Raw genomic sequence first — 16,921 nt, forward strand, 5'->3', positions numbered from 1 at the left:
TGACATGAATTTCTCAAATTTTGCTTAGTCAAATTTAAGACACAAACATTTATGTGAATATATCTGAAACAATATCTGAAAGCTGGTTTTTCTTGGACAAAAACACCGTAATATATTGTAGAGAAAAAGGTGCATTTCCAAATTTATCTGGATTAATGTGGACTTTGTCACCTAGAAATTCTAGATCTAGACATCTAGAACCTCATTTCAAATCTCAAATGTTTTTCCAGGTTTAAAAAATATTAACTGAAATGTTTTCAATGTGCTCTCAGACTGCTGGACCCACTATGTATGGCATAAATCCTATACGCATGACGACAATAAGTCAAACCTTTTGTTCCTTACTTTCCACAAAGTCGGTGGTCCTTCTATGAGCTTTGCATTCACGCCACAGTACTGCAGGGCCAAGTGTAGGCACTCGGAGCCAAACTCAAAGTCAAGTTCACTGCACTGCAAAGGAGAAATCAGGACAAAAACCAGAACAAAATGAAACAAGAAGCTCCAGTTTGATAAATGCTGATGAAGTAAATCAGAACCATACAAACCTCTAGACAAATACCTGTGTAGGAACTCACTTTTGAGGTCATGAAGGACTGTTTCTTATTGAAACAAGCATCTGGGCATGGGATTTTTGTAAAAAATGTCTCTGATTCTGGTAACACATTGAAAAAGCTGAATAGAGCTCTTGCAGTTAATCGCTCTAAGACAGCGGTTGGATTACACAACCTAAATCATGCCACCCGAGACGTTACGAGGGCAAGATCTAAAGCAATATTTCATCCCGGGTGGAGAGGAGAGCTTCGCTTACATGGCGCTGTGATTTCAAGGCAAATTAAAGGAGAAAGTCCTGCAATCATTTAACCTTTGGCATATCCCCCCACCCCTTTCATCAACGCACAGCCAGGCCCTCACGGGGTTGGATGTCTCTTCTTTTGTGAAGCTCAAGCTCTCTGAGACTCAATGGGATGGCATGCTGAAATGGCATCAGTCATTTCGAGGCTACCACAGAGAGGGTTATGACACATGGCCGTCGGCTACATCTAAAAACCCTCGCTCAAAACACCCACCTGAAATAACCCCAATTTGTAAAAAGCGTCAAATGTGCTGAATGCTACATAAAAAAAGAAGTATGGACTGCCTTATGTCACGTGATGGCAGAGTCTCATAGAAAATTGGGTTCAAAAAGCAAGGAGAAGCATATAAATCTTTTTGCAGAACCTTCACTGTTGGGGTTGGAGAAGAAAAGCCCCAGAAGAGCCACAGTGTCAGGTAACACTCATGCGGGCTTGATATTACCCATTCTTCAGATTGCCTCATCTGTATTTCTTCATGTCATGGTTTTATCTTTATTTAGAATTAATTGAGGACAGACAGCTGTGACTTGACACAGAAAACTCACGCTAATGTTCGATATCGCAGCCAAAAGCAACAAGACTGTGAAATCAAAGATTTCCAGAAGCAAAAAATTCGGCACCCAAAAATATTGTCTTCTCAGCAGCCCTATAAATCTCAATGCTTCTTTTTAACACTTCTATCTGTTACCGAAAGTTTGACTAAAGGCTTAATCAGATCCAAAGATCACATTCCTACAGCAATAAATGACGTAAAAAAAAAGGATGAAATACACTACACTCCACCTCATTTAGAAACTTTGTTAGTCTGAATGAGAAAGCAGCATTTCTGTCAAAGCATTGTTTGAGTTGATCTTGAGAAGAAATACTGGAATCAAACTGCGATCTTGCAGTCAGCTATGTAACCTAGGCCAGATTAAACAATTATGATTTATTATTTTGACACACAACTAACTACCATGGGAATAATAATAAAAGTCACAGTGCCTTAGAGCAGAAGAACCTGTAGATTTATGCAAATCTCAGGGACAATGAACAAAAGAGGCAAGTTGGTCCAAGATTTGAACACTGAGAATTTCTTTGTTTGATTTTATAAAAACATATACAACAGAAATTGAGATAGAAGAAACCCATAGAAAATGAGTTTAAAAAGCAAATGTACAAATATAATATAAACAACAAAATAATAAATACATAAAAATATTTATATAAATATATATTTTTAAATATTTATTTTACAAAAATTTATTTTAAATATATAGATGGAATAAAGATACAAATATTTAGATCGAATAATTGGTTACAAGGGCAATGTCAGTGCATAAATCTAATAAAAATAAATAACTTACATAAATATTATATAAATAATTCTATATATACATATTAGGGCTGCCAAAATAGCTGAAAATTCGAATTTTTTACTTAAATATGATCAAAATTCAAATTATATTCGCATTTAAAATGCATAATTTCAGTTAGGGTGAAGAAAAGCTTTTGGCTTCTCTCCTGAGGCCACAAGAGGGCGCTCATGCGGGCTTGATATTACCCATTCTTCAGATTGCCTCATCTGTATTTCTTCATGTCATGGTTTTATCTTTATTTAGAATTAATTGAGGACAGACAGCTGTGACTTGACACAGAAAACTCACGCTAATGTTCGATATCGCAGCCAAAAGCAACAAGACTGTGAAATCAAAGATTTCCAGAAGCAAAAAATTCGGCACCCAAAAATATTGTCTTCTCAGCAGCCCTATAAATCTCAATGCTTCTTTTTAACACTTCTATCTGTTACCGAAAGTTTGACTAAAGGCTTAATCAGATCCAAAGATCACATTCCTACAGCAATAAATGACGTAAAAAAAAAGGATGAAATACACTACACTCCACCTCATTTAGAAACTTTGTTAGTCTGAATGAGAAAGCAGCATTTCTGTCAAAGCATTGTTTGAGTTGATCTTGAGAAGAAATACTGGAATCAAACTGCGATCTTGCAGTCAGCTATGTAACCTAGGCCAGATTAAACAATTATGATTTATTATTTTGACACACAACTAACTACCATGGGAATAATAATAAAAGTCACAGTGCCTTAGAGCAGAAGAACCTGTAGATTTATGCAAATCTCAGGGACAATGAACAAAAGAGGCAAGTTGGTCCAAGATTTTAACACTGAGAATTTCTTTGTTTGATTTTATAAAAACATATACAACAGAAATTGAGATAGAAGAAACCCATAGAAAATGAGTTTAAAAAGCAAATGTACAAATATAATATAAACAACAAAATAATAAATACATAAAAATATTTATATAAATATATATTTTTAAATATTTATTTTACAAAAATTTATTTTAAATATATAGATGGAATAAAGATACAAATATTTAGATCGAATAATTGGTTACAAGGGCAATGTCAGTGCATAAATCTAATAAAAATAAATAACTTACATAAATATTATATAAATAATTCTATATATACATATTAGGGCTGCCAAAATAGCTGAAAATTCGAATTTTTTACTTAAATATGATCAAAATTCAAATTATATTCGCATTTAAAATGCATAATTTCAGTTAGGGTGAAGAAAAGCTTTTGGCTTCTCTCCTGAGCCCACAAGAGGGTGCATCGAGCAAAATGTTTACTAATGCACGTTTATTCAAAGTGCATAATGTTTAAAATAATGTTTATAAACCAATTATAATTAAGTTGCTAAAACAACTATAAACAAAACAGCATCATGTATGTATGCATAGTTTAATACAAAGGACCGAAATCACACAGTACATTTTTCATTTAAAAACACGAGTTGCAGTGGGATGGGGAAAAAACCCGCCATAAAGTCTCGAGGTATGTTTTTTCAAAGTTGAACTTGCATTAATTTTACATGGCTTTCTAAACATGCGGCTCCTTTGTGCGAGATGTGAGTGCAACGGTAATAGACGTCCCTCTAGAAAATGCGCGAAATATGCCTTCTTTGTGAACGGCTTGGTTTCAGTTTTGACGTAAACAAGATCTCCGCATTGATGTTCTCTTTTCCCGCAATATTTGTAATTAATAACGCAGCAGCGCCATATCTAGTGGCTTCAACTGGATAGGTTAACAAAAACATTAAAATGCAATGACACTTATATCGTCATCTCGTGCGCCACTGATAAGGCTGCCTCATTAACGCACAGCTAAAATTCGAATGCAACGTTTTTGCATTCGAATGTGGATTTTTATTTTAAACTCGACAAATATTCTAATTTTTTTTGGCAGCTGTAATACATATATATATATTTTTTTTTTTTTATGTATTTAAAAACATAAATATCGAAAATTACCATAAAAGTCACTGTGGGAATGTCAAGGTGACAGTCAACTCTAATGTACTTTGTACATTGAATCTGAGGTTTATTCTAACCAATAAATGTGTCTGGGTTGCTCATACCCGCTGGTAGGCCTGGAAAATAACGTCATAAAGAAATCCTTGAGGCATTTCACTGGCTCGGTACTTTGCTCTCTCCAGCGAGTGGTCTAGGTAGCCCTCTGACGTGGTTGCAATGACCGTGGACACCAGAGGACGTATCGCTCCTGAGGCCTGAAAAAAAACAGGTAGATAATAGAACAATTAAAAACATGCCTTATAAAAATCTGTTTATTCATCATTACTAAATAATGGTGCATTAGGGTCAAGCAATTAATCACTCCCTCTCATATTCTTTTGAGTGTTTCATAAACATATGGGTTTTGCTTTCCAGCCCTTGTCAGTGCCTTGGAGAGATTTAGAAGAAAATCAGAAATCTTGAACCTCACATATCAAAGCCAGCAAAAACATTGCTAAAACATCTTATCCGGTTTCATGCTTTAAGGAGTAGTGCTGAGAGGTGTCAACAATATGTTTATCTTAGTGATTTATGGACATTGGAACAGCCCACAATGCAGTCAAACCACAAACGAAGCTGGATTTCTCGTCTTCTGCGGAGTTATTCTGTTCCTGATGCAGATTTCATGACGTTTGCCTTGGAAGGATAGTATATATGTAACAGTGTATACAGTAGGTATAGAAAATAATTTCTATTCGAGGCTTAGTGTATCCCATCATGCATCATGTTCTTGAAATAAATCGTGAGACTTTTTGCCGAGATCTCGCGAGAGGTCACGGAAACCTTTCCAATGCATGTTAAATATTAATAATAGTTAGATATTACACATAATTTGGTAGTAAAACAAAGAGTTGCATGTTTTATTGGTGCAAATGAGTAGCGGTGATAATTATTTTGTACAACATTTGCAACGGCTTTTCATCACTTAATTAGAAGCACCACAAAATTAAATTGTGTCATGTGTTATAGAGACTACTGAACGGACATTTAGAAGTTGATTTTAAAATGCAAAGTATTGAAAATAAAAATAAAGCTCTGTAAACACTTGCATTTTTACAACACTGTGTGTCCCATCAGGTAATGAAAAGTTCTACACACACTTGTGGACTTCATGCTCACTTGATCACTTGGACCAAATACAGGAAATATGTCATATAAGTAGTCAAGTGGTCAAGTGCAAAGACCGCAAGTGCGGGTATTTGGACAAGGGGACTATCAATGCCTAGAAACACAGTGAAGTCTATTATTAAGAAGTGGTATTTGGTACAACACAGACCCGCCCTGGATCAGGACGTCACTCCAAACTGGATGAAAGAGCCAGGAGGAAACTGGTCAGAGAGGCAACCAAGAGGCCTACAGCAACTCTGAAGCAGTCACAGGAATTTATGACAAAGAGTGGTCATTGTGTGCATGTGACAACAATATCACAAATTCTCCACAAATGTGGCTTGTATGGGAGGGTTGCAAGAAAAAAGCCACTCCTCAAGAAAGGCCACATGCAGCCACGACTGAGCTTTGCCAAAATGCACCTTGAAAATTCTGAGACTAAAATTTAATTATTTGGCCTCAACACCAAACAAGCATTCCTACAGTAAAGCATGGAGGTGGTGATATACTGTTATGGGGTGCTTCTCTGCAGCAGGGACTGGAGCACTTGTCAGGATAGAAGGAAAGATGGATGGGGCAAAATACCGTCTTTTTATTTTTCCTGACATATTGGTGTTATATGTTTCACTTGGATGTTATAAGTTGCACTGAGTAAATACAGCTGGATAAAACAAAAACTGTGTCCGTCTTCATTTCAGCCTGCAAAGCAACAAAATGTGATTATTTTAAAGGGTAAACAATAGCTTATTTTGTTCTTTTCTATACCCACTGTAGATATTAAAACAGCTTCTCTGATTGGAGTTTTTCATATTTATTATATAACAGCTTCACACGTATCTCTGAAGCCTGCATCAGGAATTCTGTTTTGACGGCTTAAAGTGGTCTAACTTTCCCTCACCTCATAAATTTGACGGATATGTAGACCATGTTACAGCAGATTAGGGAAGGGAGTGTTCAGATAGTGTGGACATTCATCACCACAGACATTTCAGGGAGTGTTTTAAAATTAATTATTCCAAATGACAGCCACAAAAAAGTGTGTATTTGAATTAAATGTATAATTTACGCCAATTGTATTGTAGTATATATGATAACAGCCAATATCAGCACTCATGAGCAGAGATAAACATATGGGTTAACATTTTTTTTCTCCAAACTGTTATTAAATTCCATAACATGCACTATTTGAACTCAATCTGGATAAATCTGGATAAACAAAATCTGGATAAAGAAGAGAAAACGAACCCCTTGCTCTTTAGCTGCTAGGGTGATTTTCAGCAGAAGATCTTCTTCCACAAACGGCCGTACCGCATCATGGATGATGACCACTTTTGGTTTGGGTGTCAGTGAGTTTGAAGTGTTGCAGAAGGCCTGAAGTCCGCTGAAGATAGACCTATGTCTGGTGGTTCCCCCGTGGACTACATTTACCTTTGTGTGATTAAATTTCTGGACAATATTCAGCATCAAGTCATGATTCTCCTTAGCAACCACAACGACAACAGTTCCAATCCATGGTAATCTGTCGAGAAAATACAGATAAACAGCTTTCATTTGTCTAGTTTTAAAAACTATCAAAAGAAACAACATAATCGCTGTGATAATAGAGTGAGCGAACAAATTGTATGTTATGCTGTTGTAATTCGCATTATTTTAGTTTTTATTAATATTTTGAATTAGCTTTTAGTTTTATATTTCCATTTTATTTTTTCACTTTTGTTATTTTTATTGGCTTTTGTTTTTTCAAATACTACTATTTAGGTTTCATTTATTTTTATTTCAGTTTTTGTTTTAGTTTTTATTTGATTTCCAATTATGTCAGTAAGATGCCAAGACAATATTTCTAATTTTCATTTAAAGTTTTTCCACAAATATTTCTCTTTTATTTCAGCTTTAGTTTTAGTTAACGTTAATAACCCTCTTGTGGCATCAAATGAAATTATAAAAAATAATTAGATTTACAATGCTAAGATGTTGGTGGTGGTTGCCAGTGTGTTGTTAAGTGGTTTCTGAGGTGTTTGAGCATTTTTATACATTTACTTGGGAGTTCTGGGTGGTTTCTCTATGATATTTACATTGTTAGTCAACCCAAGAGGCCATGACTGACAGGTAAATCAACCAATCACATTTCGTTTTGTGACACATCATGTTTAGTAGAGGTGCACCGATTGACCGGCCAGTTTTCAGAATCGGCCGATTTTTCACATCTCACGTCTTGCCGATTCCGAGCCGATCCTTTTATTTCCAGCGGCGCTGGTAATGACCTCACAGCCGCGTGTAAGCATGTCGTTTCGCGTGAGAATGATTCTAAATTGCATTCAGTGTAAACGATGACTGATCATGTATCCCAGGGCTGTCCAAACTCGGTCCTGGAGGGCCGGTGTCCTGCAGAGTTTAGCTCCAACCCTAATTAAACACACCTGAACCAGCTAATCAAGCTCTTACTAGGCATAGAAACCATAGACATAATAAATACCTAGACGCCTCATTGGCCGCTTAAGGCTTGCGTTGTCCTGTTTGCAATTGGCTAAAAAGGAAACAAATAATATATATATATAGTAAGTCCACAGATTTATGATAAACTATGAAATCCTTATAATCAAGTGATGATAAACTTACTCTTTGTAAATAAGTAACGTTAGTGAAATTAAAGAGAGATGCTTTAGCTCCATCCCTAATCCTGACAGTCTGGCATTGTCTTGTCAAAGTGCTCACTGTACATATTGTGCTCATAACACCATTTACTTTATGATATAAACTGCAATATAAAAGTTAAAACTTAAGATTTCATTTAAACTTTGATTTCATATAAAGTCTCAGCTTTCACAGCTTACTAGCGATATCGCTAGCTATTAATAGTCTGACACTGGTGGCTAATTAAGCTGTCAACATAAAGCTAAAAATGACCAAAAACATACAGAAACAACTGTTCAGTCTTACCTGTGAAAGATAATACCCCGAGGTATGTTTTTATTATTGCGCGACGGTTTGTAGATGCCTAAGCTGCCGACGAGTAAGGTATGTTTTCGCCTGTCCCGATATGAGTTATGGAGAGTTGCCTTCACCAATATGGCGGCGACGTTGACGTGCGGTCGAGCGGCCAATGAGGCGTCTAGGTATTTATTATGTCTATGATAGAAACTTCCAGTCAGGTGTGTTGAAGCAAGTTGGAGCTAAACTCTGCAGGACACCGGCCCTCCAGGACCGAGTTTGGACAGCCCTGATGTAGTCTATTTATGTCATGCCAGATGAGGCTTGCACAGCCTGAGTGAGTGTGTGAGATAAACAGCACACACAAAGTAACTCACAGAAATGTATAGATGCATACTGCGGTAGGAAAAAAATATATTTACAAAATATGATTTAGGTAAGCAACATTATAGCCTACGGCCATGATTACAACACGATTACAATGTGACACTGATTTTACACAATAGTATTTCAATAAACAATACGTTAAAATTAATTGACTTCGATTTTAGACAAAATATTGACTGTTTTTGCTCAATTTCGCTGATGAAAGTAGTTCCGATCAAAGCCACAGAAGAACTGCTTTGTGTCTCCGAACAACACACAGCGGTGTTTCGTTACTGAATGAATCCACGTTTTTGAACAAATCGAGTGAGTCAATGATTCAGTGGCCCATTCATAACTAAGGACAGTTACTTGCCTAGTTTCTGAATGAATCAGCTGTTTGAATTAATCGGTTTAATGAATGATTAAATGACTCACTCATTAAAACAGACATCTGCCGCCTCTGCAAGAGAATTAGCTTCTGAGCCTGGGTGGTTTAGTCATATTTAAAAGTGTCACTGCATTTTTTCAACATTTATTTGTATGTTTAAAAAAATATGTAAAACATTAATCTTAAAAAATTATTTATGTATTTGAAATTGTGCAGTGTAAATGCATTTATGGCACCTCAGCTTCATCAAACTGTCTGTGTAAATGCATCTAATGCCACTTCAGATGCAGCTTCTGTTTCCTCAGCAGTGGAAAGATAAGAGTTTGTTAATACTAATTTCATTTGAATGGTAACAACTCTACAGGTTCTTATTATTCTAACTGAATTAATTGAAACAAAGTAAGAATTTGATGTGAAAGATGACACATTTAATACGGTTAGGGGGAAAAAATGACCATTTATAAACAGTGGAAAATTACTGTTTTGTTACATACAGTTAACAATTTCTTCCTCTTTCCAGTCACAGAGCACTTTAATTTGAGAGTTGTTTAAGTGAGAGAAAATCTGTAATTTAGTCCAGATTGGGGGAATTATGTTTAATAATTTATTTTATTATGTAAATAATTTTTGCATTGAAATTTGCATACATTTTTGTTTGTATATGCTGTCAATTATAGTTCTTAGAAAGAAAATCGGAATCAGCAAAAATCGGTATCGGCAGGTCACACTTCCAAAAAATCGGAATCGGCCAAGAAAATTGCAATCGGTGCATCTCTAATGTTTAGGGGTGTGGAAATGTCCCCACAATAACAAACCGGTGTGTAAAACTCTTGGACGCATTTTAAAGAGTCTATGTCGTAGTGCTGGGCGGTATGACCAAAAATTTATATCACGGTATTTTTCAAAATTATACCGGTTTCAAGGTACATGATGGTATTTTTTTTTTCATGCATGACCGGGTGTTAACCATATTTTCTACTGATTGAGAGAGGAAATCATATATCATAACAAAAATAAACACCGGTATTCGGTATGAACCGGTATACCGCCCAGCACTACTATGTCGTGAACTTCACATATTTCACTTTTGAAAATCCAGCATTTAGTTAATCCTGATAAGCGCTCATTGTCACAGTTGTAAACATGACGGCTTTCTTCTTCCATGAGGGTGTTTGGCATCATAGCATCTTTGTTTCCAGATGGATCCAGGTGGAACATTAAAGAACGCGACACACTCGTCTCCCGGAAATCCTGTAGAATTCAACCAATCCGATGATGACTTCGAAACTCCTGAAGTGTTTCCATTTTTGTGTGCCATATGCATCAGATTTTCAGCCAACGGTCCGTGGGCGTGACATCGGAGGCTGAGACTAGGTGTCGACAGGTGAATAGCTGCTTTCAAAATCACATACTTTCAGACTATGGGCACATCCAAATATGAATACTTTCCTTATTATATACAGTGGTGTGAAAATGTGTTGGCCCCCTTCCTTATTTCTTATTTTTTTGCATGTTTGTCACACTTTAATGTTTCAGATCATCAAACAAATTTAAATATTAGTCAAAGATAACAAAGAAATCAGGAAGGGGGCCAACACTTTTTCACACCACTGTAGTAGGTGAAAAATTGTATGGATGCGTTCTATTCTGAAGGGCTCATCCCTATGCCCTAATCCCTTCAAAGGGTTTACCCTGCAGAGTGAGAGCTTCAAAGGGGTTAAGGGAAGTAAGGCAAGGGTCCGAGGTCCACTTTCCTCCAGAGTTTAGCTCAAACCCTAATTAAACAGCTAATCAAGGTCTTCAGGATTACTAGAAAGTTACAGGCAGGTGAGTTTGATCAAGGCTGGAGCTAAACAGAAAAATTTCTCGGCAGAAAAATAGATCTTGAGGGGCAGAGTTGAGAACCGCTGGTGTAGGAGACCAAACAACTGTTCCTTGGAACACACTTTTGCATCATCTTACCAAGCCAAATAAGGTTTAACGAAGGGCCATTTGAAAGGGCCAGTTTTGAGCACTTCGGTTTGGAACAATATCTCTATTACCTATTGGTATCTCTGAATTCACAGTAAAACAGTAGGCAAAAACTACCCAGATTTCCTACTATTTCCAGCAAGATTTTGAAGTGCTCATCTGATGGACACTTTACTATCCCATGAGGCCACGAGAGAGGATTTGTGATTGGCAGTGAAGAGACACAATTGACGCTGTAGGTTACATGACAATAACAACATGATAAATGTAGTATGTGTGAATTACATTCTACACACCTCCATACAAAGTGAAGTAAGTACTTATTCAAAAGACGTACCTCCTCAGATATTACCGCATGCGATTTTTAATGCAGCCTGCGTACTTATTTTGATTAAGTTCTCAACAACTGAAAGAATTACGGATGAATACATTACTGTACATATTAAAACAATGAAAATAATTTACAGTTGGTCAAAAGTATACCTGACATGCTGCTTTGTGCATATTATAGTGTCTTGTTGTACAAATATTAGGACACAGAGATAAGTGTAATTTAATAAGGTATGCTTATTTAGGCCACATCTGTCTGAACATTTAAATGTAATATTCCATAAAATGAATTACTACAGCTCTAGGTTGATGCTTTTGTCCCTGGAAATAGAAGTGGCATGTTTTTTACAGCAAACGTTTACTTCACAGTGCAATTTATTAAATATGCCAAGTCAATGTCAAGTGCTTTTAGCCTTTCCCAAGTCTTTAAGCATCTGCAGATGTTCTTAATAAAGTATTGAAAAAGCTGTTCTGGACAAGATCTACATGCAGTAGGTGTCCTTGGACTGCTGCCTGTTTACTTGAGAGGGAAAAAGTCCTGTTGTCAAAATACCGGACGTAACTGTGACAGGCATAATAATTTATTGTTGTGTTGTTTTCGTCTGCTAATAACAAACTACGTGTCAAGTAACGTTATGTAACTGTTGGGTTAATAAAAATCAGTTTCATTTGCTCACTGACACGGTATGGCAAGTCTCACCTCTCAAACGCTTGAATCGTGTAGCTTATCAGAGGTCTGTTGAGAATGGTGCAGAATTGTTTCGGTGCGGGTAGTCCCATCCTTTCTCCGGAGCCTCCGGCCGGCAGAACTACAGCTACCGGGAAATCCACCGGCGCGCAACCGGGCCGGTCCGCACTCCGCTCGGCGTCGCATGCCAACACACAGCCGGGATCCAGAGGCCTGTCGGAGGAAGAGCAGCGCTCTTGCTGCATTTCTTCACCGTTCTAATACGCTCTTCACTTGCGGCAACCGTGTTCATGAGAAGAACCTTTTAACCGGCTCTCTGCATCGCCATTCTGCGGGTGATTTGAGCTGTGTTTCGCGGCAGTAGTGTTGCAGCTTTCCCGCTGGTACTCTGTATCAGAGAGCGTGAGCCTCTCGTCCACTTATCAAGAGATTGCAGCAGCTGCGATCTCATCCCATTGTGTAGCATAATTTAATGTTTGTTAAAATGATATTCCGAATCAAAATACACGCACACCAACATCAACTGTATCTTTTTATCAACTGTATATAACCTATGTTCATGATTTCTTTTCTACTAAATCATGGCAAGCCGTTTTAACATGTAGCCTATTTAACTTTCTTTAACTAGCCTCTATTTTAACATTACTAGTTGTCACTAGCATTTTTAAATACTAGGCTAATATTAAAATGAATTGTGAGTAACCCAATTGTTAATAGTAACATTTTAGTTACTTTTTGTTATGAGTCAGAATGACCTTATAGTTCACTTAAAAAGGTGTTACTACTAACAATTCTTCTAGTGTTTATTCGATTAATACTAGAAAAACAAACGATTTGAAGTTACAGTAAACCAAAGAATAAATAGTAGTATGCAATGAAGAGTTAAACTTGCCACTGTATTGAAATAAAAATTATAAGCAGGTAACAAAAATACTTTTAACTAAAATTAGTTTCTAATTCACTCATATGTGGTTACTAATACAAAATAGATTTTAACTAGTTAAATGTTAATGGCTTGTCATAGAGTCTGATTCTGTGATGACAGCTGATGATTGACTATGTAAATTATTAAATATTGCCTGTTAACCCCACCTTGTCTTTAAATGAACGAGGCACACAAAATGTAATAATCTTAGATAATCATTTTCACTGTTTTAACAATGAATTTTGTCACCTGTTCTTTAGTTTATTTGTGACCCTGGACCACAAAATCAGTCATAAGGGTCAATTTTTTTAAATTGGGATTTATACATCATCTGAAAGCTGAATGAATAAGCTTTCCATTGATGTATGTTATGTTATGAATATTTGGCCGAGATACAACTTTGAAATTGAAAATCTGGAATCTGAGGGTGCAAAAAAATCAAAATACTGAGAAAATCGCCTTTAAAGTTGTCCAAATTAAGTACTTAGCAATGCATATTACTAATCAAAAATTAAGTTTTGATATATTTACGGTAGGAAATTTATAAAATATCTTCATGGAACATGATCTTTACTTAATATCCTAATGATGTTTGGCATAAAAGAAAAATCAATAATTTTGACCCATACAATGTTTTTTTGGCTATTGCTAAAAATATACCCAAGCGACTTAAGACTTAAGACTTTTTGTGGTCCAGGGTCACATTTTATATAAACTATGTTTGTCATGCATGAAACAAAAATTAGGTAAGTTAATGTACAGAATTATAGTTCAGTTAACAGGCATCAATTGGAGTTCAAAATGTCACCTCATGCAAATGTAAATTATTATACTGAGACATTTTCAGATGTTTTAAATTTAATGTTTTTATACCATAATAGCCAATATAAGCATTGTCACTATAGTGCAATATCTTGTCTGAATAATGCTTGCACAAACTAAAAATGAGCAAAGTCAAGGCAAAATATATTACAACAGCTTATACGTCACAATAATACACATAAAGGTCCTTCAAAACAATTAATTACATAAACAAATCCATATGTATATGTACAGACATTTAATTTACATGTAGCTATGCATTTCCCGGGTTTGAGAACTGCTCTTATTGTCGCTGAACACAAAGACTTACAGCATATACTACAGCAAGTGATTACCACACATATCAGGCAGTGACGACAAAAACAATTAGGATCACAGGCCTGTTTCTAATCCTTTTTGTAATGCAATATGCAGTTGTCATTGTCAGTCTCTTTGACGTTATCATGGACAGGTCTTCACTACTGGCTGCATGTTATTGAGATTATATTGGTGATGAGATTTAGTCTTTATTTGCTCTTCTTTCCAAAGACTGTAGTGGACATCTGGTTTCACAGTGAACTCAGAGCCCTGCACTTGCTCTCAAAGGCAGCACAAAGAAAGTTCAGTGCTCCCGTGAGCTGATGTCACAAGCCCTCGCGTTTATACTGACTTCTTTTAAAGGGGAAAATCTAGCTGTCCGAGCAGAGACTCATTTAGCTTTCCGTCCCCGTGCCCCCTTTGATCTTTAGTTTTTTTATCTGGGTATGAGCGTATACCACAGACTTGACTCCCGATTCGTTGTGCTGCCGTGTGTATCTTTTGCATTTGCAGGAGGTCACCACTGTGATCTTGTAGGTCCTGGTGCTGCCATCCTGACACAGGAGCTGAATCCGCTGGGTCCGGGTCTTGTCGTTCACGCAGCGCCAGTCCTGACTGTTTCGACGATTCCAGAACTTCCTACCATATCCGCCAATCCAGTTGGGCAGCATTTGAGCTGGAAGACATTGTCCAGTGCACACCAGTTCCTTAACAGGGTTTATGCTGGTACACTGGCCGTCTGAGATGTACTTTGTGGATCGCAGCTCTCTGCAGCCGACTGGGATTCGTGCTGTAACACAAAGTGATAAATAACGTTTAGCCAGATTTACATATCAATATCAGATCAACACAAGTCTTTTAAGATCTATGAAGAAAGACTTAGGCCTATAGGATTCACCTTGGTGCTGTTCCTTCACGGTTTGTGAACAGACATAAACAACAGTGGTATGGATGATATGCTTGGTTTGCTTTACTTAAGCCCTTATCTGAACTGAGCGGAAATGGTTTAGTGTACAGATGAATGACGACTCTGAGCCTCTTATTGTCGGATTTCACCGGTGCTGCTGGCTATACTGTCAGCATTGTTCTGCCTCAGAGAAAAGCCTCCTGTCAGCGTAACCCGAGCCAAAATCTATTCAAACAGCAGCAACACACTTCAGTTACATTGTGCCCCCCTCTCTGTGACAGGACATGATGAATGGGGATCGGAGGGACATTTTCTTCCTCCCCACTTCAAAACAAACAGGGTTCCCCCTGGAGACTTCCTGAAAAGCTGAGCTGCACCTCCACTCTCCAGTCTGACAAGAGCAGACATTGTACTCGACAACAATTTATCTCTACTTCCCGATGTGGTTATGAGCCAAGAGACTGTGTAATATATATAATTTCCTACAGTATTTTGCCATACCGTTAACCTTAACACACAGAGCTAACGTTTGTCCTTGCAACATACAATTACTTGCATATTATTAATACATTTCAGTGTTAATGTAGATGGTGTTTCATGAATCATTACTGTTTAAATTTTGCTGCAAAGTCTATAATAGCCTATTTAATGGTGGTTTTCACTGTCAGAACCCATATTGTGACAACATGCCCCACTACACATCAACATATATGTTAAATGATCTGTATGATCTGACAGTGGAAGATGGCCAAGGCTTTAAGGCATACGTCTATAGAGAAATTGACATTCAGAGATAAACCCCTGACTGAAATATTCACCAGAGTAAAAAGTGTGACAACTAGCCCCGGTCTCCTCGACCATAAACACTATGGATAAAAACACCTGTAAAATATCAGCTTTTTGTTTACTTTCTATTCTATAAATGAATGAGCAAATAAATATAAAAACATTTAGCTCACATGATCAAAGACAGTAATGAAGAAATTCCTGAAATGTGAACACTCTTTGTGATATATTGGTTATATGATATATTTGTTAACGTTTGAAGCATTTATTTAAACTTATGTTTGTTTAAAGTGAGTTTAGTTTAATTTTAAATTCATTTAAAAATTAAGATATTCAAACGACGTTTCTCTAAGTCAACCAATCAAAATTCTCACTTTCCGTAAATGTAACTAAAACTTTTTTTTAAATGTTAATTGTAAATGAAACATCAAAACAATCTATCAAAATGAATGATCCCTAATAAAATTGAGTCGAATGTCGTGAAGCGCGGCGCGTGAACTCACCTCTCTCGTGCGCTGTGAAGCCTCTTCCACCGGAGCGCGCGCGATTCAGAGACGCGTTGCTCTGAGCATCCTGAACGGGACTGACCACATGAGGGTAGAAAATCTCCGTAGCATCATTCTTCAAAGTCAGACCACTCCTTATTAAAAAGCAAAATAAAAACATGAAATTGCACGATTCGGGTGCGTTTATATGCATGTTGATGTGAAATAACCCACAGCCTGTGGAGAGATGCTCCTGGAGTCTGAATGAATCTCATTCACTATCATGTCTTGGGTTATATATACAGTTTATATACGCTCCCACCTCCAGTTTTGGCAAAGGCTCAGGTGAGCGGAATGATAAAACAAGCGCAGTCAGTCTCTCCGTTAAACCACACCCAGAGAAACACTCGACCCTGTGAGGTGCTCCAACATCTGGAGTCAAATTAATGCGTACTGGACTCCCTGAGAGCCCCTAATTCATTTAGAGATGTTTTTGTGCTGTTAAACACTCAGCACTTTATGTAAGCAAACTTTGTCTTGATTTTTTTAAAAGGGTGTTGCAAGCATAATCTGCCCACAAAGTATTTATTATGAAAATGACTTACGAAAAGTGTCAGAGAAAACATTATTTTCTCATTTAAGCAGCAATTCATCAACAATCAATCTGTATTGCAAGTTGATTCGATCTGCTTACTGGAAATG

At 36.9% G+C, this 16,921-nt stretch overlaps 2 protein-coding genes across 3 annotated transcripts in view; both read right to left on the minus strand.

The window, feature by feature from the left end:
* LOC107683245 (isoprenoid synthase domain-containing protein-like) overlaps positions 1–12,565 on the minus strand; it is a 34,187-nt gene extending 21,622 nt beyond the window's left edge. Inside the window, exons 1-4 of one of the 2 annotated variants that reach the window (XM_016479312.1) lie at positions 12,010–12,564; positions 6,572–6,845; positions 4,285–4,434; positions 346–450 (exon numbers count right to left, since the gene is read on the minus strand). In XM_016479312.1, the coding sequence (XP_016334798.1) occupies positions 346–450; positions 4,285–4,434; positions 6,572–6,845; positions 12,010–12,242 (762 nt within the window). In that variant the 5' untranslated portion in view covers positions 12,243–12,564. Of the gene's footprint in view, positions 1–345; positions 451–4,284; positions 4,435–6,571; positions 6,846–12,009 lie in introns of both variants that reach the window. The other variant, XM_016479316.1, reaches the window with a different exon arrangement.
* A 1,405-nt stretch (positions 12,566–13,970) lies between these two features.
* On the minus strand, positions 13,971–16,470 carry LOC107683453 (sclerostin domain-containing protein 1-like). Its single transcript, XM_016479507.1, has 2 exons — positions 16,238–16,470; positions 13,971–14,831 (listed from the first exon to the last, which is right to left on the minus strand). The coding sequence occupies exons 1-2, from the start codon at positions 16,431–16,433 to the stop codon at positions 14,437–14,439; spliced, it is 591 nt and encodes a 196-aa protein (XP_016334993.1). The 5' UTR covers positions 16,434–16,470; the 3' UTR covers positions 13,971–14,436.
* Positions 16,471–16,921: the final 451 nt, after the last annotated feature.

The sequence above is a fragment of the Sinocyclocheilus anshuiensis genome, unplaced genomic scaffold, assembly GCF_001515605.1.
Source record: "Sinocyclocheilus anshuiensis isolate Anshui unplaced genomic scaffold, SAMN03320099.WGS_v1.1 scaffold1170, whole genome shotgun sequence".
Lineage (NCBI taxonomy): Eukaryota > Metazoa > Chordata > Actinopteri > Cypriniformes > Cyprinidae > Sinocyclocheilus > Sinocyclocheilus anshuiensis.

Coding starts and splice junctions, on each gene's coding strand:
- LOC107683453 (XM_016479507.1), bottom strand. CDS start 16,433: ATGCATATAAACGCACCCGAATCGTGCAATTTCATGTTTTTATTTTGC. Junction 14,832..16,237: donor CTTCACAGCGCACGAGAGAG/GTGAGTTCACGC, acceptor TTTGTGTTACAG/CACGAATCCCAGTCGGCTGC.